The 24659-nt window shown below is 39.1% G+C and overlaps 1 protein-coding gene across 6 annotated transcripts in view; it reads left to right on the plus strand.

The window, feature by feature from the left end:
- Positions 1–24659, plus strand: part of RAF1 (Raf-1 proto-oncogene, serine/threonine kinase) — a 101644-nt gene that overhangs the window by 50095 nt on the left and 26890 nt on the right. For 4 of the 6 annotated variants that reach the window (XM_069083900.1, XM_069083899.1, XM_069083898.1 and 1 more), the window contains exons 2-4: positions 8375–8469; positions 22732–22964; positions 24275–24387. In XM_069083900.1, coding sequence (XP_068940001.1) covers positions 22758–22964; positions 24275–24387 — 320 coding nt within the window. In that variant the 5' untranslated portion in view covers positions 8375–8469; positions 22732–22757. The remainder of the gene's footprint in view (positions 1–8374; positions 8470–22731; positions 22965–24274; positions 24388–24659) is intronic. The other 2 variants (XM_069083904.1, XM_069083903.1) reach the window with 1 other exon arrangement.

The following is a 24659-nucleotide window of genomic DNA, read 5'->3' on the forward strand; positions in this document are numbered from 1 at the left end:
TTCCTTCTTTCCTTTCAGGAGAACAGGGGACTTTCCAGTAGTGGTGCAGCTTCTGGAATACAAGATAGAATTTGATGCTTTTCGGGGAATCTCGAGGTATCTGGGACATGAAAATGAAAACTTGATCACATCTGGTTTCTGTGGAGAACATAGAGCTACAATCCCTTCCTTTCTCTTTTTCAGTACTCCTTAAGCAAGTAATTATCAGGATGGAATCACTCAGTCATTCCATTGAATTTGTCCTGGATTGTAGTGATGTTTCATTGCTCTCTATTCCATTTTATTAGCATGAACTTCCTTCAGATCTTAGATGAAAATACTTTAATTAGGGACTGGGTTGTCATAACATGGTCAGAAATGCTATACTTCCTTCACATCCCACTTCTTCATCCACATACTTCCCAAGGCCCTTGGAACATTTATTTGAAGAAAATGTATTTGAAAGATTGCCCGACAGATGACTTTGAGAATCCCTAAAGTCATTGTTGTTGTCGTTTGCCCCTTGTTTTTGAAGAGAACCAGTGACGTCACAGGCTGATGCCTTGGCTAGAGCATGAATTGGATTTATGTGAGGCAGAGATGTGCAAAATCTTAAGCCTCCCTCTCACTTCCAGAGGGAGAGGGCTTCACATGCTTGGGATAGACATCCCCTTAACCCACCAACGGGTTTGAGGCCTCTTGGTTCCCCTCAACCTGGTGTTGTAGCCTGCCTGCCAAGATGGTTTCACCAGGGTGTGGCTGCTGCACATGCTACAGCTTCTTGGAACCACAGGTGAGAGTTGAGTGCCAGGTGAACACTAGAGGTGGGCCGTTGTGCCATTTTTAAACTAAGGCTTAGTAGAGATACAGAGCTGTGGAATAGGATCATGATCCATATGGATTGGCCATTGGAAAGGATTTCTTTTCTTAGTTTCTCATTATCCCCTGTCTGTGTCTGTCTACAAAATCGCCTATTGTGGTAGTGGATTTTTAAGTATTCTCACTTCGGTGATCTGGCTACAAAGTAGGACTGAAGTCTCTATGTACATCATTCAAACATATATAGTTTGTATTTAATAGGAAAGTTGTGTATTATTTAATGAGCAGATAAGTGGAACATTTGGTATTTTGCAAAACAAATAAAGATCTTTTGGCCTTTGTTAGAAAATATTCAGGTAGTAAAAAGGTGATTTCTTTTAGAGTATCAGATTTTAAGTATCCCATTTATGGACACATACTGTGTATTTCCTGTAAAGACCATCCTTTTCTCATATAACTTTTCACACTTTACTGCTCCTTTGAAATGGCCACAGCTTGCCAGCAGGATTAAATTAGTGCCTTTCCATTTGCAGGGTATAGGACAAGAAGGATAGTGTGGCGGGAGTACACTCTGGCCTTTATTTCTCTCAGGCTATTGAAGACTTTTTTTTTTCCCTTTTGGTGAAATGTGGAAAGAATGACAAGAGTAAAGTGGATTGTTTATCCCTAGAGGTGGTGGCATTCTCCGTAAAACATTTGTACTTAAGATTAGAATTTTGAGTTGTTTTTAGATTCACTAAAATTAAATCTTCATGTTTGTATACAAATGTGAACACACAATTCTTGATTTGCATTTTTTAAACCAACTATAAGGAATATCATACTTTGTCCTCAGGCTATTGGATGATGTTCTTTGGGCACCACTCCCTTAAGTGTCACATACAGCAAAGTGATGGTAACTCACTAAACCTGATTCTTTGTAGCCTAAATTGTCTCAGACAAAATTTTTTAAAGTTCTTTGGAAGAGTTTCGACGTGCTACTCACAGCTGTAACTGTTAGCTTTCTGTGACATGCTGTTCAAGGAAACCCTCCTTGATATAATTTCCTTAACAACAAAAGTGTGAAATCAAATGTGGTTACATAGGGAACATTCCCATCAGACCCCTTCGCACCAGTTCCATATCATAGGATCCCAGATAATGGCAAGGTATTAACCCCTTCCCCTCATTTAGCTTTTATATAGGCTTGCCAGGGAGGTGAGAAGCCACAGTAGTTGTGGAAACATAATCTTGATAATTTGTAGAGTATAGATAATGCAGACTTGTTTGCTTTAAAAATGGGCAGAGAGCACTAGAATGCTGCAGAGGCTATTAGTTCACTGATCTTCCTTACTGGAGTGCCACCCATAATCATTGTAAGTAGCAGCCATTCCACACCTTTTGAAAGGGAGAGGCAGAGACTGGAAGGAAGACAGTATTTCTGAAAGTGTGTCAAACCTACCACCTCGCCATAGCACTTTTGAATGAAGAGCTGAAGAAAGATTGTGTTTGCAGTCATAAGACAAATAGCAGATTCTGGATTTCTTTATTCTCCAATAAGTTTGACCATATATCTTGGTTTTAATTCTTATTTAAAGTTAAGGTGGGGGCGGCCAGGTAGCACAGTGAGTAAGAGCATTGGCTCCAGTGTTGAGAAGACCTGGAGATCGAATCCCGGGCTCAGAACACTTAGCACCCATCCAGAAACACCTGGCCATGTAACCTTGAGCCAGTTACTTAACCCCAATTGCTTAGGGGTGGCCAGGTGGCTCAGCGAGTAAGAGCACCGGCTCCAGTGTTGGGATGACATGGATCAAATCCGGGCTCAGATACTCAGCACCACACCCAGAAATAACTGGCCATGGAACCTTGAGCAAGTTACTTAACCCCAATTGCTTTAAAAAAAAAAAAAAGAAAAAAAAGTTAAGGTGGACGAACCCTAACTCTCTGAAGGTGGGGTCAGTCACTTCTCCTATTGCTGAGAAAGGGTTCTCGTACCTTAATGAAATACCTCTACATTGTGGTCCTTTACAGTGCAAACAAAGAACCATCAATCCCAGCAGCATTTGTGAGACTGTGGGTCAAGGCCATGTCTATTAGGATGAGAACAAAAGTGGGAGAGAGGTGTTAAAGTGTTGCTACCTCAGTGCTGGGAAGACTGTCATCTCAGCCCTTGGAAAGTTTCCAGTAGTTTAGAATTAAAACACTAGGAACCAGTTTATTTGCTTTTATTTAGTCAGTCCTTCCCTCCCTCTGCCTCCAGCCCCCCAGTAAAGTGTTAGCTAGTTTGCTACTGCATCTGAAAAATGTTTCTCATTTCAGTGATTTCCCATTTAATTGTAAAGATGATCCCCAACTGCTCCGTTAAACGTTTGTGTGTGTGTGTGTGTGTGTGTGCCTGCAATAAATCCCCTGTTCAGTGGTCTGCATTGTTTGATAGAGGGGATTTGGGCTATTTGTGAGCATATCCTTGTGTGCTTATAGAAGATAAGAAATTTTCTCCAACATAGCCAGTTGCCGATAGATAGCTAGGAGAATATGCATGATTTCCTTAACAGCAGGGACTCCTAAATAGAGAACATAATTAAAAGTAGAAAGGTCATTAGGATCTGACTTGACCTAAGTTTTAGGTTTATTTGACTACTTTTTTGTGTTTTATTAACACTTAAAAAAACAAAACAACAACATTATGGATACTTCCTGATACCTCCTGCTCCTTAGAAACCTTCCCTTGTAACAAAATAGTAGTTAAGTAAGACAAATCGATACATTATTCAGTTTGACAGTGGTATACCTCATTTTCCAATAGGGACATTCCCCACCCATAAACAACAAACAAGCAAAGCTTACCATCGGAAACCGGTCTGCCTGTCTGCCACATCTGATTTCCATGGTGCTATTGCCAGTAACCCTTCTAGAAGGAAGCAGTGTCATATCATCTATACTCTAGAATCAGTCTTCATCATTGTATTTAATCTGAGTGGTTTGTTTGTCTCTATGTTTAATTTCCATTGTAGTAGCGGTTGTTACATTGTTCTCTTAGGTCTGCTTTCTTTGTTCCCCATCTGTTCATACAGGCCTTTCTGTGTTTCTCTGAATTCCTCATGTTCATTTTTCCCTTGGTTCAGCAATTATACATCCATATACAGTTGTTCAACAACATTTTCCAAAAAATGGGCACTTTGTTTCCAGTTTTTTGTCACCATAAAAAATGCCACTATGAATAATTTGATTTATATATACCTTTTTTTTGTCTTTGATTTTCCTTCTTCCATATCCAGTAGTGTGATTGAGTCAAATGATACAGCTTAGTAACTTATATCTTAAATTCAGATTGCTTTCCAGAATGGATGGATCAATTCCTGATTCTGCCCTGCATTTGTGATGTAGGTGGTGTTTGTGACTTCTGTAAGCCCTCCACTATTATTTCCCTCCTTAACCATCTTTGTCAGTTTAACAGGTGAGAGGTGAAATCCCAAGAATTACTTTAATTTCATTTCTCTTATTAGTTATTTGAAGCATTTTTCCATACAGTTGTGATGGTTTGCATTTCTTCTTTTGAAAATTGTTCATATAATTTACACACTTATCTATTAGGGAATAGACTTTTGGTCTTAACATATTTACTGACTTAGGAATCTTGTTTTTCATTAGATGTGTTTGATATAAAGGCCCCCTCCCCCAAGACTTATCTTCTTCTTCTGGTTGTTCTGATTTAGTTTGTGCAAACACTTAATCTTTAATGACGGAAATGACTGATTTTATCTTGGGATCTCCTCTCCTTTTTTTTAAGGATTCTTCGCCCATCTGTAGAAGTGAACAAAATTGTTGGTGACCTGATATTCTATATTTAGGTTGAACATCTCTTCCATACTTGGTGTAAAACATTGATCTAAATCTATTTTCTGCTGAGTTACTTTCAGTTTGCTAACAGTTCTTGTTGAATTAGGGAGTTCTTCCCAAGTTTGGGTTCTTGGCTTTATCAAACACTGGGCTGATATGGATCTTTGATCTAGGTTTTGCTTTTCTAGTCTAGAGGCAGCCTTTTGCTGGAGCTGGAGTTCAAATCCAGGCTCAGATACTTCCTAACTGTGTGACCTTGGCAAGTCACTTCCCCTCCCCACTGCCTGCTTCAGTTTCCTCATCTGTAAAATAGGGATTATATCTCTCAGGGTTGTTGTGAGGACAAAATGAGATAATATATTTAAAGTACTTTGCAGAGCTTAAAGCACTGTGTAAATTATTATTAGTTTCTTCCACTCATCTACTTTTCTATTTTTTTAAACAAGTAGATTAATGATTTTTAATTGAGTACGTTACTGAGGGTTTTTTGGTTGTTCAGAATTGATTGCCAATTATCACACTATCCTAGTTTGATATTTCCCCCTAATCTGTCATATTTCATCATAGTTTCAAGTGGTAGCCGTGAACATACTGCATTTCACAAGTGACCGAACTGGGGATTTTTGTTGGAGTTAATATTCATTAGAAATACATACCACAGGGGCGGCCAGGTGGCTCAGCAAGTAAGAGCACAGGCTCCAGTGTCGGGATGACCTGGGGATCGAATCCAGGCTCCGACACTTAGCACCTACCCAGAAATAACTGGCCATGTAACCTTGAGCAAGTTACTTAACCCCAATTGCTCTAAAAAAAAAAAATACATACCACTGTTTGTGACCATGTTGCATTTTTAAACATTATTAAGGGTTGAGAATAGGGACTGGACTTAGAATTTCCAGTTAAGGAAACTTCTTTTACCAGTGCAGGTTTGTACCTTTTTGTAACTTACTGTTTTAGAGTTACCTAGAGCAAGACATAGACTGTGTGGGAGACAGGATTTGAACACAGGTCTTCCTGGCTCTGAGACTGACTCTCTGCTATGTCATGCTGCCGTCAGGGAGGCCAGGATTCTCGTCCTGCCTCGCTGGCCCTCTGTATGGCTTTGTGTGAGTCTCTCCGTCTCCATAGACACTACTGTACTTCATCTGTAAGATGAAATCTCCTCAGAGGTATATTCAGAGTGCCAGGTCAGCATGGGGCTTAACAGTTTCATCCTAATACCCTTCCATTTGGAGTACAGAATTAGACCTTGTTCTTTCTGCTCATGTATGTCTGCATTTTACTTTGGAGTCGTGGGTAGAGGGCTGGCCTTGGAAGTCAGGTGGACCTGTGTTCAAGTTTGGCTTCTGAAATGAACCAGCTTTGTGTCCCTGGCTAAGCTACTCACCCACTTACTGTTCTTTAAGGTCTCTCTTTAAGATCTGTTGGACCCTCTCAAATTGTAGAGAAGGATGACCTACATTGGTAGAGGCTGTTTTCTCTTTTGGGAGTTTCCTGTATCAGTGAAATCTCAGATCTAGTCCCTGCCTCTAACAAATTGATGAGAAGAATGTGGTACTGTGCAGATAAGACTTGAAGCAGGCATCAGTGGGAGTGTGTACCTTTGAATGGAGGGGAAATGTCAATCCTGGGTTGACTGATTTTTAGCTGTTTCCTTGAACTTGACTGTCATTGTTTTAGGGGCACTTCTCCTTTCCTCATCCCATGTCGCCTAACTTTAGGGGCCATTGTCTGTGGACTGCACGTGGGCTGAGCTAAGCATGGCCCTTAGACTTGAACCAGGAACATGACCCTTGGGTCATGGTTATAGTGATCATATTCTTCTGGGTGAAGAGGCCAAAGTCATATTATACAATTAAAGAACAGAAAATGCATGTGTTTATGTTGTAGTGGAAAGGGCATTGGCTCAGGAGGCAGAGGATCTGGGTTGCAACTCCTCTTCTAATACCAGACGATCTCTCAGAACCCAGTTTTCTCATCTTTGAAATGAGGGGGTTGGTGTAGAGGAGTCAAACATACAGGCCCTGTGTGATCTGCAATTCCCCTCCCCACCCCACTCCCTCACTCCCCCATGCAACCTAAACCTAGATTAAAATGTAATTAGAAAATATATGATAATATTTTAAAAATACATTAAAGCATAGATAATATTAATATGTGATTTTCAAGGTAACTATGTTGCCAGCAAGGCAGTTTAGTGACAACACCCCCCTCCCCAATTTTATTTGTGTTTAAAACCCTTGGTCTCAATGGCTTCTGAGGTTTCTTCTAGATCTGTATCTATGACTTTCTGTCCATGGTTACAAGAAATGTGTTTTTATAGTTGGCTGTGAGTCAACAGGCATTTATCAAGGGCTTATATCACTAGTGATACAAAAGAAAAAGAAACCATGGTTGCTGCCCTCAAGGAACTCACATTGTCATGGGGAAGACAGTCTGCAAAAGACCACATACATACAAGATACATATACACATACAGTAAATGAAATGAATCTTAGGAAGTAGGCACTGGGAGGAGAAGGGACTGTGAGCAGTATGGAAAAGGGCCTCAGATCAAAGGTGAGATTTGGAGCTGAGTCTTCAGGGAAGTTAGAGAACTGGGGTACATTCCAGGCATGGGGAGCAAGCAGCTGAGAGACCTGAAGTCAGAAAGGGGGAATGTCATGGTGGAAAACCAGTGTTGGCTTTCTTTGCCTTTAATACCAATGTCACTGTGTAGACATATGTAATATAGCTATATGTTAGAAACACAGCTCTTCAATGTTAGAATATAATACTGGCACCCAAAACCTCCAGTGAGAGTGAGTAGAGAATTGGTGTTCTGTTTATGAAAGATTGCTAAACTATCCTTTAAACTGGCAGCTTAGTGATCTAAGCTTACTACTCAGAGTGCCTTGGGCACCAACAATACTAGAACCCAATAATATAGCTCATGGAATGTATGAGCCTAATACTCAAGCTAAAGAATTGATAATAAGCCATTTTATACATATTCTATTGCAGAAGTTATAGCTGAGGGGCAGCTAGGTGGTGCAGTGAATAGAGCACTGGCCCTGGCGTCAGGAGGACCTGAGTTCAAATGGGGCCTTAGATACTTGACACACTGTGTGACCTTGGGCAAGTCACTTAACCCCAATTGCCCTGCCTTCCCCCTTTCAAAAAAAAAAAAAGAAGTTATAGCTGATCCAGCTGGTTTAGGCAACAGTGTTTGTGGCTGTAGTGATGGGGTGTGATATGCTCTTTTAACTCTGATTGTTGCCAAGGGCATTGAGAATGGCTTGATGAAGGATTTGCTCTCAGTGCTTATAGAGAAGACCAGGGGCTCATAGTGATTGAAAAAGAGGCAGGGCTTATTGAGATCAGTCACCCACACAGTGACTAGAGCTCCTATAGGTGAAGAAATCTGGTCAGCTTCCCATGTCACAAGGAGGGGTTTGTTGAGAATACAAGAGAGGGAAAGTCTAGAGGGAAGAACCTCACAGGCCAGCAGCCCTGGCATAGATCAGTCCTAGAAGAAGACTGATGCAGGAACAGAGGTGGTTGGCTACTGGAGAGTAAAAAACATGTTTCTTAAGTGTTTACTATGTGCTGAGCACTGTGCTAGCCCCTGGGGACAGAAAAAAATAATGAAACTGCCTCTATGCTCAAGGAGCTTGCTTTCTGTTGGAGGAGATAAATTGTATGTGTGCACATACCATACACACATGTTTATACAAAATAAATATGAGAATTTTTTTCTTTTTTTTTTTTTTAGGAAAGGAGCCACCCACCTACCAGCTGGAGCATCAGGAAAGGCTCATGAGGTCTTGCCCTTTGCTTTGAAGGCAGAGAGGGATTCTAAGAGCATAGGTGAGGAGAGGTTTCATTCCAGGGATGGGGAACAGCCAGGCCTAGATATGGGAGCCCTATGGAACCAACCATTGTGCTTACCTTAGTACAGGCCCCCATCCTGCTGCTATCTGCTTAAACAGTTGTAAAGCTTTCACTTCGCTTTGGCTATCAGAACCTTTCCTCAGATCTTCTTTCTGCTACAGCCAAAAGCATCTTTTTTAAACATCTAGTCATGTTGCTCTAATTCTCAAAGAACTTCTAAAATTTCCTATTGCAGGGGCAGCTATAGAAGTGGAATTCCCTCACCGTTCAGATTGGATTTTAATGTTACAAATGAGCACCACAGTAGGAGTTCTGTGTGACACACTGTACACTTAGCTAACTGATCACCACAAAGTTGGCCTATTTGGTTAGGGGAACGATGACCATGGTTTCAATTACTTGGGTTTTTTAAAGAGGCAATTAGGGTTAAGTGACTTGCCCAGGGTCACACAGCTAGTAAGTGTCTGAGACCAAAATGAAATTTGAACCCAGATCCTCTTGACTGGTGCTCTATCTACTGATATCTAGTTGCCACTGATTGTAGTTTTGAGAAATATCTCTGTAACTGAAGTATTTAATGCAGAAACATTGTAATCTCCCTGTGTTTAATAAATGTAATGTCCTAGATCTAGCCTTCAGAAGTAGAATGTTGGGCCTCTGTCTCATGTAGTCTATTTCTAAATCCCTGTCTTCCTCCCCCCCCCCCCAATCCTGTGCTTAGTGAGGTATGCCGTGCGTTGGTGACATTTGATGTAGTTCTCTTTTAAAGATGAGGTTATTGGTTTATTTGAATGTGTAGACATCAAATGACACATTCCACCTCTGGCTCTGCCCTCTTTCCCTTCCAGTGTGAGAACTTGACAGTAATGCCAGTAATATGCTCACAAATTCTCACTTGCACATGAGGTGAAAAATTGGGCTATAAAGTTAGGAAACAGTGTTATTTCCCTCTTGGGCAGTGTCTTTAAAGACATTGTTTTGATGGTGGTTTTTGTTTTGTTAATGAGTCAAATTCTAATTTTTTCCCTTTCTTTAACTTCCCCCTTTTGGAATCCTAAGGTCTATCTTTATATGATTGGAACTGCAAGGTGCTTTAATACAACATATATCCCATCCCTCCTGCATCTGTGAGAGAGCCAGAAGTTTTCTGGTGAATAGAGAAATACTCATGGAAGTGCTGGAAATACTCATATGCCTTCAGCACATCAGTGAAATTGAGTCACTGTTAATGATCCAGTACTTGAATGCCAGCATTTACATATACTGTGCTATGGTTAACAATGCAGGGCATAAAAGGAGCTGTAAGATCATTGGTCCTTGCCCGCCATGCTTCATTCATACCTCCATACTATATACCTGTGAAGAGTCATCTTTGAGTTACACTTAGAGCAGTGTTTGACTGGCTTGCTATTTGACCTCCTTTGATGCTTTTTTTGACCAGAAGTCTTTGTTTTCCCAAAAGCCACACTCTTCCTGAATGCCACATAGTAAACTGACCTGTGGAATAGGTAACGCTTGCTGTATATTGCTGTCTTCCTAAAGGGGGGTGAGGTCCCATCATGCTGTATGTCTGGTGCTAACTGTGACCTTTGATGGCATGCTGTCCAACTGATTCACTTCCTACTAGTTGATAACTTGGGCAGCTTGGTGTTACCAGGCCTGGGGTCAGGAAGACTCATCTCCCTGAGTTCAAATCTGGCCTCAAACACTTACTAGCTGTGTGACCCTGGGTGAGTAAGTCACTAAACCTTGTTTGCCTCAGTTTCTTCAGCTGTAAAATGAGCTGGAGGAGGAAATGGCAACTCACTCCAGTATCTCTGCCAAGAAATCCCCAAATGGGGCCATGAAGAGTCAGACACAACTAAACAACAGTTTATTATTCCTGGAAAAAATCAAGTTAGCTAATGGCTTCCCAGCCTATTTGTATAATTTTGGTCCATCAGACTACAGAGCTAAAAGGAGCTTAAAAAACACTTTTTGTTCTGTATTTGTAACACTAACAAGTACATTTCCATATTTAAAGAAGGACAAAAAAGGGGACTTCATATGAAATTAGATTTAGAGTGACATCTCACACCATATATTACAATAAACTCCAAATAGATACATGACCTAGATATGAAATACCATGCAAATTAGAGGAGAAGATGTTGCCTTTTACTCCTAGGAAGGGGGGAGAATTCTTTAACAAACCAAAGGCATAAGGAGTATTACAGAGGATTAAACAGGCAATTGTGACTACATACACTTGAAAAGCTCCTGCATAAACAAAACCGATAACAGTTAAAAATCAAAAGGGAAATAACTTGCAAAAAATCTGCAAGAGATTTCTCTGGCATCAGTCTCATTTCTAAAGTGTATAGAAAGTTGACTCACATATGCAAGATTAAGAACCATTCCTCAAGTAGATAAGTGATTAAAGGAGATAAACAGGATGAACAGGAGCCCCGAAAGGAAAGAAATCCAAACTGCCAACAACTGTATGAAAAACTATCTAAATTAGGAACCAGAAGAGAAATGCAAATTAAGCAAGATTGACAAAGATGACAAAAAGGGGACATGACCATTTTTGGACAGGCTTTCTACTATACTGTTGGTGGAGCAGTGAATTGGTTCAGCCATTCTCCAGTCATCCTTTACGCCTCATTTTCCTTCAACCACATATCCCATGAGCTGCTGTGTCTTTTGATTCTATCTCTGTAGCATCTTTGGCATCTGCTTTCTTCTCTGTGCTCAGTACTGTCACCCTCTCCACCCCCCCCCCAGGCTAGACTTTCATCAACCCTCTCCTCTGTTATTACAGTAGTCTCTAGTCAATCCTCCACACATCTTTCAGAGTAATATTACTGAAGAACAGAGCTCTTTCCTCATTTGAGAGTATGGAACCTATTTAGCCCTACATCGAAAAGTTGTATTAAACATGGTTTTCCAGTCAACTGCAAGTTAGGAACTGCAATATTCATAATATATTAATAGTATCTTCCATTTGCATACTTTTTCATTTTCAAAATATTGTCTATAAAATATCTTATTTGATTGTAGCAACAATCCTGTGCTCACGGGCAAATGAAAAATGTAAAAATGGAAACAATTTTGTGAGACTTGCCCAAGTTCCCATTAACAGTAAGTGGCAGAATGCTTCCTACTCTCTTGACCAGGAGTGGGGAACATGCAGCCTTGACGCCACAGGCTCTTGGCTCTTGGTTCAGGGTTCTTTCTATCACATTGTGCCAAAGGGGGTGTGAGGCTTTCAGAATTAAACATATTGACAGAAGCAGAGAGTGGCAAATGACAGAAGAGACGAAAAACTCTAAAATTCTGATATAAAAGTTAGCAAGAACTTGGTGTCATTTTGTGGCAAATAATTTTGAGGCAAATAACTTTATATAACTTATTCTGAAAATATTGCTGAATTTTGTAGCAGAGTACAGTGATTGGAGTACAACATATCAACGTTCTCTGAACTGACCAATATTTCATTTGGCTTGAGACCCCTGAGTAATTAAGAAAATCTTAAATTATTTGTACTACTCTCTGTTTTTAGACATGGAAGTAAGCAATATTTTATATTGTGATTTCTAATGAAATAGATGTTTTTTAAAAAAAAAAGTTAGATTCAGCTATCCAGAATTTTCTTATGGAATTCTTTGCTTCCTTTATAGTACTAAATAAACTAAGTGTTGCTGTAGTTACACACATGGATTAGTTTCACTAAAATATGTACCAGATAGTCCTAGGAATCTTAGCCTTAGTCAAGAGGCATATTAGTGAACACCATAGCTAGAATTAGGTTTAAAAGTTTTTCATTTTCTTTAAAAGAAAATTATACATGTACATATGTGTACTTCTATATAGAGATATATTTTTGTTTGTTTTTTTTAAGCAATTGGGGTTAAGTAACTTGCTCAAGGTTACACGGCCACTTATTTCTGGGTTTGGTGCTAAGTATCTAAGCCTGGATTTGATCCCCAGGTCATCCCGACACTGGAGCCGGTGTTCTTACTTGATGAGCCACCTGGCCGCCCCTGAGATATATGTTTTTTAATCAACAAAAATCTGCCTTCTTTCTCCTCCCCCTGCCCCAGAGAATGAAGGAAAAACAAAACCCTTTTTACAAACATGTACAGTCAAACCAAACAGATTTCCACATTGGCCATGTTCAGAATGTTTCTCATTCTGCCCTTTGAGTTCTTCACCCTTCTATCAGGAGGTGGGTAGCATATTTCATCATTAGTTTTTGGAATCAAGGTTGATCATTAAACTGATCAGAATTCCTAATTCTCTGAGTTGTTTGTCTTAACCATATTGTTGTCTTTGTATAAATTGTTCTCCTGGTTTCTATTTATTTCGCTCTCCATTAGCTCATAGTAATCTTCCCAGATTTCTCTGGTCCATCCCGTTCATCATTTCTTATAGGACAAGAGAATTCCATCCAATTTACTTGTTTAGCCAATTCCCAGCTGATGGGCACCCCATCAAATTCCCATATTTTGCTACATCAAAATGAGTTATAAATATTTTCTTATGTCCTTAAGGCTTGGGCTTTTTGAAATAATCTTTCCCTTAATGTTCTCTTTCATTAATTTTTCCTCTCCTTTCCCTGTTGAGTGAAATATATTTTTGTACCTAACTGTGTGGGTATTCGTTCCTTCTTTGACCAGCTCAGATGAGAATGAAGTTCAAGTATCAGACACTTGCCTGTCCCCTTATCTTGTTTATATAGATGTCTGTGAAAGCTGTTAAAGTTAGATAGTTTCCCCTAACCTTCCTTTTCTTTTCCCTCTTAGTGAATTTCTTTTCCTCTCCCTTTTCATTCTTTTAAGATTATCAGGATCATAAAGCACTCCCAGGAATTCTGGCTAACTCTATGCCCTTTGTGACTCCTGAGGATGATAGTATTTGTAGGAGACACATGTATCATCTCCTCATACTTCAGTGTAACCAGTTTATCCTTGTTTATTTAGTCCTTTATCATTTTTAGTTTGTTTGCCTTTTTGTGTTTCTCTTTATTTTTTAACCTTTTTATTTTTTTTTTAACTCCTCCACAGCTCTAGTCTTTTCACCAGGAATACTTGGAAATCCTTTATTTCATTAGAAGTCTGTGTCATTGTGGTCCCCCTTATTGTCCCTCCCCTTCCCCCCGCCCCCGAAAATTTAAATTGAGTTTTGCTGGGCAAGTAATTCTTGGCTGTAAGCCCGTATTCTTTGCCTTTTAGAATATAATATTTTGCTCTTTTGTAGTGGTGACTGCACAATCGTTTGTGATCCTGACTGACTCTGTGGTACTTGAATTTTAAAAGAGGTGACTGGTGTATTTCTTCTATTTCTACATTGTCCTTTGGTTCCAATAGATCTGGGCAGTTTTCTTTTAAGATTTCTTAAAATATGATGTGTAGGCTCTTGTTTTGGTTATGATGTTCAGGTAGTCCAATGAGTCATTTTTTTTCTCCTCAGTCTGTTTTCCAGTTCATTGTTTTTGCTATGAGATATTTTAGACTTCTATTTTTTTTTTCAGTCTTTTGACTTTATTTTAATAGCTCTCATTTCCTTTCTGTTTTTTTCCCCCTGGCATTTTCATTTCATTGAAAAAAATTTTTTAGACTTAAAAGTCTTGCTTCATCTCTTCTAAAAATTCTGGTTGAATTTGTGTCCAAGCTGTGATTTTCTTTAGTTGTGAATGTTTTGAACTTATTTTCCTCTTCTGGATTTGTGTCTTGAGCATCTCTGTAACCGTGACTGCTTTTTTATAATGGGATTCTTTCTTTGTTTGCTCATTCTCCCAGTGTACTTCTTGCTGATTTGGGGCTTGAGGATATTAGAGCCTGGACTTGATACTAGGGTAGGGCTCGTGCACTGATGTTGGGAAGATCTCAGGTGATCCTCTTGGTTATTGAGTGTCGTGTTATTCCAGGATCTCCAGGAAGGCTGAGGCTCAGGACATGCAATAATTCCATTGCTCCCAAAGCGATCTGATCCCAGACAAAGTCTGAGTGTTGCCCTTCTGGTCTGAGCCATGCAAATTCCTGACCTGGGTTTATGTTTGAGTAACAGACCACAGCTGGACTGAGCCACTGTCAGTCAGCTGGGAGGCTGTGCTTGTTCTGAGTGCCAGAGCTGAAGGCTCCCCTTTGTGCTGAGATTGCAGACTTCAGACTGGACTGGAGGTTACAGCTGATATCCTGCTCAGCTCCTGGGGTTTAAATCAGACTACTACTGCTTGATTCTAAACTTATTCTTCCCTTGTTACTCTCCTGAAATTCCCCTACCTGAAACTGCTGAGCTAGAGGCCTGTATCTCCTTGTCAGTTCCCCTAGATCTGTGAACTAAGTAGTGGGTAGCCAGACCACCAGTTCACAGCCAGCCTCGTCTTGGTATCCCATATAGGTCTGGGAGAAACCGGATATGGATCTGGGACCCCTCTTTGCCTCTCCCTAGGCGGGCCTGCACCACCACAGACCTTTCCACATGAGAATGAGTCCAACACATCTCTTACTAAAATCTCATAGCAAAACACAGCTCAGGCACAAGCTCATCCAGAATGTCTAGAAGAGATGAAGCAAGAGTTTCAAAGTTAAACAAGATTTCTGTCAATGAAAGGGAGATGTAGTCTGTCTCCTTTTGCTCACCGGAGCTAGACAAATGACTCCCTTTGACTTTTTCTTGAATCTCCCTGTCAGGGTTTGATCGGCTGGGTCTCTGGAGGAGAGCTTTTTTACTGCTTCCTACTATTCTGCTCTTTTAGCTGCTAAAGCCTCAAACTTTCACAGTTTTGTAGCTAAGTTAATTTTTTCTTTTACCGGCCATACTATGATTTTATTTAATTAGTTTTATTTTCCTTGTTTTCATTTTCTTCCTTAGATAACATTATTTGAAATCTTTTTTGATGTTAAATCTTTTTTCTTTTCTTTTTTTTTTCTTTTTGGAGGGGGGAGGGCAGTTGGGGTTAAGCGTCTTGCCCAAGGTCAGACTTTGAACTCAGGTTCTCCTGACTCCAGGGCAACTTGTGCTCTATTCACTGTGCCACCTGCCCCGCCCCTGTGTTAAATCTTTCAAGTGAATTTTTGTGCCAGTTTTATGTATAAAATTATGAAATATTGGAGTAGGAAGACCCTTATAAGTTAATCTAGGCTAACCCAATTTTAGAAATAAAACTGGAATCCAGAGGGTTTAAAAAAATGTCTTTTAAAATTAATTTTTTTAGTCAACACACATTTAGTTTCTCTTACTTCCACTCCATACCCTCCCTTCCCCAGCCCTCCAAAAACAACCCCTTGTAACAGATGTGTGTCATTAAGCAAAATGTGTGACACTATTGGTCATGTCCAAGAATATGTGAGTCCTGTATATTTAGTCCATCATCTCTCTCAGGTGGAAGGCAACATTTTTGATCCTTGGTTCCCTGGGATCATTGCATTGATCTGCATTTATAAGTCTTTCAGAATTAGTCTTTTTATGGTAGTGTTGTTATAGTATGAATTGTGGTTCTGGTTATTTTACTCTGCATCATTTCATACAAGTCTTCCCAGGCTTCTCTGAAATTATCTTTTTCATAATTTCTTATGGCATAAGAGTATTTCTTTGTATTTATGTACCATAATTTGTTCAGCCATTCCCCAATTAATGGGCAACGCCTTAGTTTTCAGTTCTTTGCCACCACAAAAAAGAACTGATAAGAATGTTTTTGTGCATGTGGATCTTTTTCCTTTCTGATCTCTTTAGGGGGATAGTCCTAGAGGTGGTGATACTGGACTGGAGGGGCTTGTTCATTTTAGTAATTTTGTGGGCATAATTTCAAATTGTTTTCCAGAATGCTTGGGACATACCAGTTCACAGCGCCACCAGCAGTACATTTTGACACTGGTTTTTCCTTTTTTGTCACCTTTGCTAATTTGCTGGGTGTGAGAATCTAAGTTGCTTTAATTTGATTTCTCTAATCATTAGTGATTTGGAGCATTAAAATACATTTTTATTGATATATTTTTCTTTTAAATCACCTGCATGTCCCCATTGTATCTTTCTTCCCACTCCCTCCCAGAGAGTTTGTGACTTGTCCAAGGTAATTATTAAGTGAATTAGAGGTAGCTTGCTTCTAGCAGAAAGTATGCCAGCCTTGTAGTGGAGAGACCTAGGTTTGAAAACTGCCTTGAACGCTTAGGAGCTTGTGTGACCAAAGGCAAATCACTTACCCTCTCTGAGCCTCAGTTTCTTCACCTAATAAATGGGATTATTGTAATGCTGTAATGAGATAATGTATATAAACTATTTTACAGACTTTAAGATGTTCTGTATGTCAGCTCTGGTGGTGATGATTTTTGTTATTTGAACCAAGACTATAATATAGGCTTCAGTGTTCAGTCCACATTCTGTTATAAACAGTTTAGTTAAGTAGACTGGAAACCAAACTTAGATGTTTTCTTACATTGTTAATCCATATCAGAACCTTTTTTAAACTAGTTTTAAACTAACCACTATTTCATTTGGTTTGAATTCTTCCCTTTCTTGGTATCCCTAGCTACATGATAAGATTTCCTTGGCAATGATCATATCCCATGAAATATCAATGAAGGTTAGGAGGTGATACTGCAAATATAGTGTTTCTTCAGCTGTTTGATGTCTTCAGAGTAGTGGGGGGGAATCTTTACAAGCATATATTACTTTCGTTAAGACTAATGGTTAGACTTTCCCCTTTTGTTTTAAAAGGTTAGTTTTGTGACTAAACTTAGTATTACAGTCAGTATTGAAAAAATGCCATATGCTCTGTTCATTTTAAAGACTTCATATTTTGCTCATAAAAAGAAAGTTTCAATTGATTTTAATAAAATGTCTCATAAAGTTGATAATTTCAAAAGTCAAAGTTAAATGGTGTGATAGGCAAGTGAAAAAAAATAAAAATTGAGTCATTGCATGTAATGTCATGTCCTTTTTAATAGCTTCGATTTGTTATAGGTTTTTTTCTTTAGATTCATCTCTTTGAATTATGTAGAATATTAACTAGTTTTCTTTTATTTAAGGGCATATCATTTGGCAGGGCTAGGTTACCCTTCCTAGGTAACTAACAGAAATATTAGATCACTGTTAAAAATAATTGGAGCCAAAAATCTTTTCTAAGGTACCTTGCCTAATTTTTCAGTGGTAGTTCTGGCACCAACTTTGGAGTGAAAAAAACCTTACATCTTGCCCAAATTGTCATGGTGTAATAGAGCCTGAGAATCTTAGGTCAAGAGGACCAACCAAGATTATTTTACAGATGATAAACTAAAACCCAAAAAGGTTAAATTCTTGCCCATTGCCACAGCTGGAAAACATCATTTAATGGACTTTTTACTTGTTGCCTTTTGTTCATACATCACAGTCACTTAATGGAAAAACTTTTGGCCTTGTTAAGACAAAAAGAACCAACATGACAAAGCATGAAGCTCTTTGCCCCTGTAATTGCACAGACCTGTGCCGGGTGTGTGTGTGTGTGTCTGTGTGTGTGTGTAGTCGTCTTTCATACTCTAGTCTCTGGGACCAATGTTTCTCCCCATTGGTTCTTTTCCTTTATATTCTTTTAGTTGTAGATACTGTTTTCCTCTTTTGCTTATTTCATTCAGTAGCAGTTCATGTAAGTCTCACCTTTCTCTAATTTTCTCATATGTTATTTCTTACTGCATGGTAATATTCCATTATGATAATATAGTACAGTTGGTTAGCCAGTCTCCATTTGGTGGGTAGATCCACTTTGTTTCCAGTTCTTTAATATTATGAACTTAATAGTCATCAACAAACACATTCAACAAAAAACGACAAATAGAATAGTATATGAAATTTGAACTTCTGTTACATAGTTTAAAAAAAAGATTTTATAGTAACAAAATTGCCCTGTTTCTGTTTCCTTTTGATTTAAATAATTTATATATTTTTGATGTTATTTTCTTCTTAAAAACATTGTTTATATCTCTAGCAAATGAAAATAATGTAACTAGATGGGCTGTTCTTTTATTATCCTACTGTGCCCTCTTTCAATTTCAGTCATCTCTTTCTCCTGGTATTTTACTCTGCCTATAAATGAATTTATGTTCGCTCCCTCCTCCCTGAAATGAAAAAAATGCCACCTTCCTTTGAATCTGCTGTAACCTTCAAACTATCGTCCTCTTTCTCTAGAAGGACTATACACTACACTTTGGGCTTCTATTTCCTTATCATTTCCTTTTTAACTCAAAGTAATATGTAGTCAGTTAGCTGGCACAGTGGGTAGAGCTTTGGACTTGGAGTCAAGAAAACCTGAGTTTGCATGTGGCCTCAGACACCTACTAGCTGTGTGACCTTGGACAAAGCATTCTATCTTCTGTCTTTCTCAGTTTCTTCATTTGTAAATAGGGATATAAATAGCATCTATCATCTAGGGTGGTTGTGAGGTTAAAAGGAGATGATAGCTGTGGAACATTTTGCCAGCCCTGAAATTCTGTATAAAGGCTAACTAGCTCCGTTGTAGTCTTCTGTAGATTGTAAACTTTTTGAGGCTAGAAATTGTGGCCGTTTTTTGTTTTGGTCTTTGTATCTCTACTGTCTAGCACAATACCCTGCAAATAGACAATAGATGCTTGTTGTTCAGTTGATTTCTTCTTTCCTGGTTATTTTTCTTCTTGCCTTCTAAGTATATTCATTGTTCTAATTTGGGAGTTCTTAATCCAAGGACTGTGGTTCCTCTCTGGATAAACTTTAGGAGGTTTATGAATTTGGATGGGAAAAATTTACATCTTTATTTTTACAACTCTCTAACTGAAATTGATCATATCCTTCGATTATGAATGTCGGAAACAAATATTCTGAGGAGGGTTTTCATAGGCTTCATTAGACTGCCAAAGGGCATGCACGACACAGAGAAATGTTGACCTCCTAATCTTGTCTCAGTTTTTCTCTTTTCTACCCATCTTCTCTGTCTTTATGGTTTCATCCATTCTGATGACATGTTAACACTTTTATTTGTATGACTCCTAAATCTGTCTCTCGGTCCTGTCTGCCCACCAGCATTCTTATCACACAGTTCCCATTTCTGTGGATAGTGTACTAGCGCCTTTAGTTCACCACATCCAAAGAGAGAATTCATCTCTCCCTCCTCCCAAGTCACTATTTACTTTAATGGGGCCACTGTTCTCCCAATCAGTTATGCATTTACAAAGTGGCTACTACCATGGGCCAGGCAAACACCTACTCTTAAAACCTCAGTTATCCCTCTTTTCTCACCTTCCCCTTCATGTCCCACCACTTCTCCCCAGCAATTTCTCCTACATCTCTGTCCCCTCATTGTCATCACCTTGGTTTAAGACCTCATTATCTTTTACTGAAACAATTGTAACAACAGTGGAGATGACCTTGTGTTGGAAAAAGCTTTGGATTTATATTCAAGTGTCCACCCTGCTGCTTAACTCTCTGGGTCTCGCTTCTTATTTGTTAACTGAAGGAGTTAAGACTAAATGCCCTCATTAAGGTTCCTTACAGCTGTGAAACTTATGCTCATCCTAACTGGATCTCTTAGGTGTCTAAGTCAGCACTTCATTCTGTCCTTAGCACTGCTGACAAAATCTTTCTGCTGAAAATCCTCAGTGGCCTACAGAATAAAACATGAACCTTGTGGCCAGCATTGGAGGTTTTCCCAGCTGCACTAAACCTGCCCTCCTAGCCTAATTTCGTGACACATCCTAGTCCTCGGGTGACTTTGTTATCTCACCCTTTGTACATGACATCAACAATGCCTGCAAACCATTTTCCTCTTCTCCTGACCCCACCCCTCCATACGCTTTGCCTTTAAACCAAGCTTGTGGCTGTCTTCTCTTAGCAGGTCTTCCTCCACGCTTCCCTTGAATCTCTCGTGCCACATTGTCAGACCCCTCCTGTGGACGTTGTCATTTTCCACCTTGTGTTATGAGCCTTTTGGGGGAAAGGGACGATGTGGAACTTTGTCAGAGATTGTATTTGTTACATTGTAATGTGCCTGATGGTGTTTAGTTAAATCAGTGCTCCACATCCAGTCCTGTTCTGTATTTCCTTTGTTTAAATAACTTCACAGTTGTCGTAGTGTTGCAGTCTTAATAGTGCAGTGTATGAAGGAGCCTCATTGCAATAATTAAGCTATTCTACTGAGTGAGTTAAAATAAAGAATTTGTTATTATGCTTATCTCTGCCTTTTACGTTCCAGAATGAATATATTTTAGGAGAGTGCTATTCACTTATTTCCATTGTTTCCATCTTCTGCATACGTCTCTTTGAAAACACAGGTTGGCTGGTGAGTTCTCTGTATCTCCCACATTGGTCTACTGAGATAATTCTAAAGAATAGCAGGCTTATCTTCAATGAATCCTTAAAATAACCATATAAACAAAACAGTAGTGATCTTCAAGGGGTTAAGTGATTTACCTAAGGTCAAACAGCTACTAAGTGGTAAAATTCAGCCTCTAAACCTAAGAGTTCAGAAGTGTGGTAGGCCATCGCTCTTTGAAGAACTTGGCTCCCTTTCTATCACAGTGGCTCAAATAAGTCAGACAAGGTTCTTTGCTTGTTGAAACAGTATTTGCCACTGTGGTGCTGAAATGGGAGATGGTCATAGAAGGACGACTGATGGGAGGTAGCTTTGTTATTTCTCTGACCCATTCGGGTTTTAGTGACAGATATCTGCACTGAAATGTCTTGTGGAGATAGTAATATTTAGGATTTGATTGAGGCTAATTCATTTCATATATTATTTGGTGGCATCTTGGAGCTACCATGTATATGGTTCCATTATAAGGTAACTCTTGTAAATTTCAGTATACTCCCCCTCCCCAACCCACTCCCTGCCCCCAGTGGAAAATTTTGATACTTCTTTCTTGCAAGTAGATCATTTCTTTTGGGTGATAGTTTACACATACATCTTATCACAGTTCACTGTCTTTTGTCAAAGTATGGGCCTTTTTTTCTTTTGGATGCTATACAATCATAGATTTAGAGCTAGTAGGGGTCTTAGGAATCATCTAGTCCAACTCCTTGATTTTACAGATGAGGAAACAAGCCTAGAGGACAGTTTCTTGCCCAAGGTCACAGAGACAAGTACAACTAGCCAGAGAATAAACAGTTAACAGCAACAGAAAACTGCTACCTTATTATGTACATTTATTTTACCTAAGACCATCATATTTTTGTAATAGTTTTTAGATGTAGTTTTAGACCCAATGTATATTAGAATCCAAAATAAATAATTGTAATGACATTAAGAGATCATTAGGGAAGACTACATCTAGCCAGGGGAAGGGACATTCATGCATCTGGTGATGGAAAAGATGAATTCTCATTGAAAAGTATATAATGTATGTAGATCTAGAACCACAAGGGACAGACCTCACAGGTTAGCTAGTCCATTTCCTTTCCTTGTTTTACAGGTGGGGAAACCAAGACCCAGGGAGGTTGTAGCTTTCCCAAGGTCACCTATATATTGTTAAAGGGAGGATTTGAACTCCAATCCTGTGACAGTACTGTACCAAACTGTATTCCTTAAAGGGCCAGAGGAAAGATTAAAACTCATTTCCCTGGTTATTTTGGCTTCAGTCTGCAAAGGAAATACCAGGTGACCGGGGGTTTGTAGTCTGTAGTGTATATGCCAGAGGTGGGAAGCAATTAATATTCATGCTAAGGTGTTAACAGGAAAATTATCAGTTATTGTCACTAAGGGAATAACTCGGAGATTAACAGCTGACAGTTGATAACTTTTTGTTATTCAGTTGTTTGTCATGTCAGATTCTTCTTGACCCTGTTTGGGGTTTTCTTGGCAAAGATCTGGAGTGGTTTGCCATTTCCTTCTCTAGCTCTTTTATACATGAGGAAACTGAGGCAAACAGGATGAAGTGACTTTCCCAGGGTCACACAGCTAGTTAAGTGTGTGAGGCCAGATTTGAACTCCTGAAGGTGAGTCTTTCCGACTCCACGGCTGGCACTATATCCCCTCTACCGCCTAGTTGCTCCTGTTGATAACTAACAGATACTTTATTTCAAAGTAATAAACATGTGGTAGAAAGTGCTACATCAATGTAAGGTGGTATTGCCATCGTAGAATACCATGATGTATTGGCAAGAACTCTGGGCAGAGAAACTAAAGGTCTGGGTTTGGGTTCTACCTTAACCACTAATTCACTGTGTGACCTTGGGCCTTGATACTTGTTTCATTTTTGCTCTTTTAACGATGATTTCAGAATTACAACTCTCTTCTTTCTGTTTTTCTTTTGCTAGGCTTAACTGCTGTTTAAATTGCATCAATGGAGCATTTTCAGGGAGCTTGGAAGACTATCAGTAATGGTTTTGGATTCAAAGATTCAGTCTTTGATGGCTCTGGCTGTATTTCTCCTACTCTTGTCCAGCAGTTTGGTTATCAACGCCGGGCATCAGATGATGGCAAACTTACAGATTCCTCCAAAACAAGTAATACCATCAGAGTATTCTTGCCAAACAAGCAAAGGACTGTGGTAAGTACACAGTGGCTACTCCCAGACTTTGAGATGTGATGTGGTTATGTGGAAGGTAAATGTTTTCATTCAAATACAGAGTTAGTCTATTACTCCATCTTAACTAACTAGATGACTTCCTATCTAAGCCTCAGGTTTTCCTCCTCTGGAAAATAGGAGTATTGGCCTAGCTGACCACCCTCCACAGGCCTTTGCAGCATCACCTTCCTTCTGGTCTCTTCCCTTTTACATTCCCATTGGTTCCCACACTTCTCTTCCTAGTGCTGTTGCCTTTGCCTCCTCCAAGCCAGAGCAGATGTTCGTTTCCTTGTTGTTTATATCGTAACTGTAGATCTTGGAGATCTTGGAGGGATCTCACAGATAGTGTAGTCCAACTCTCTCATTTTATAGATGGGGAAACTGAAGCCCAGTAACTTTACTTTTCAGCATTATCAGGCTTAGACAAATTGAGACAGAGTGTTTTAATAATTTAATAATAATAGTATTTTCTAAATTAATATATTATATATAATAAATATAAAGTGTTTTATAAATGTTAAAAATGCTTATAAATGTCAACTATTGTTATCATAGTCAGAATTGAAAAAAGGTCACATGGGGGCATGAGATGGAGCCAGGATTCAGACCTGGGGTTTTTGAATTTAGATCACACTACTAATAATCACAACATTGCTTTTGGACTTTAAAGTTTTATCAGATGCTTTCCCACAATAATCATGTAATAGAGGTCAAGAAAGTATTGTTAGGATTTTATGTGTAGGTATCCTGCAGAGAGTGAGGGAAATATTAAGTTACAGTTCCTGCCCTCAAGGAACTGGTAACAGAGAAATAAAATAGAAGAATACATGATCAAGTACAGATGATGTAGACAGTAATGGCTCAGGGTGAGGAGACAGTCATGGGAGTTAGAACTGATGTTTGCCTGGGAAGCAGATTTGTCTCATCTCTGGTTAGGAGATGAACCTATACAATGAGAATAGATCAGAACCTGAATCCTTATATTAAAAGACTCAATTCTGCTTGTGTACTAGATTGACTCGCATGGCAGATTAGATTAATGACATTATTTGGTCAGTTTCAAACCAAATTTGAAATTGTCCTGGCTTTCCAAAGGAAATCATCAAACTTTAAAGATGAGATATTGCTGGGAAGGGATACAGGATCATCAACAATCTTTTATAGACATGTAGTACATAGAAATCCTTTTCAACAATAAATAATTATGAGTGTATATTTAATTTTTATATTAAATACATGATTTTTAAAATAAGGCATTGTGTTCTATTCTAAAACCACCTATTTGTTTATAGGTTAATGTTCGAAATGGAATGACCTTGCATGATTGCCTTATGAAAGCTCTTAAAGTGAGAGGTCTCCAGCCAGAATGTTGTGCAGTTTTTAGGCTTCTCCATGAGCACAAAGGGTAAGACTCTTTAAATGCATAAGCAACTCAGCTGCTATGACCAAAAAGTACTTCCCAGTCACAAATAACTGCGATTCTTTCTGTAGTCAGTGAATATTTACCTCACTGCCGAACAGTATCTTCCCTCATTCAAAGCCTGCCAACAGTGACTCTCCTTGCCAGGTAGTTGGCTAAAGTAGCCAAGGGCAGTACCAGTTTAGACTATAAAATTATACACGCAAAATCTTGTGGAAAAGAATAGTTGATTATGAGCAGTATTGCCTTATAAAACA

Source organism: Petaurus breviceps, unplaced genomic scaffold (assembly GCF_028583685.1).
Source record: "Petaurus breviceps papuanus isolate PSGF00001 unplaced genomic scaffold, PetGlider_PUasm1.0 174, whole genome shotgun sequence".
NCBI classification, from domain to species: Eukaryota; Metazoa; Chordata; class Mammalia; order Diprotodontia; family Petauridae; genus Petaurus; species Petaurus breviceps.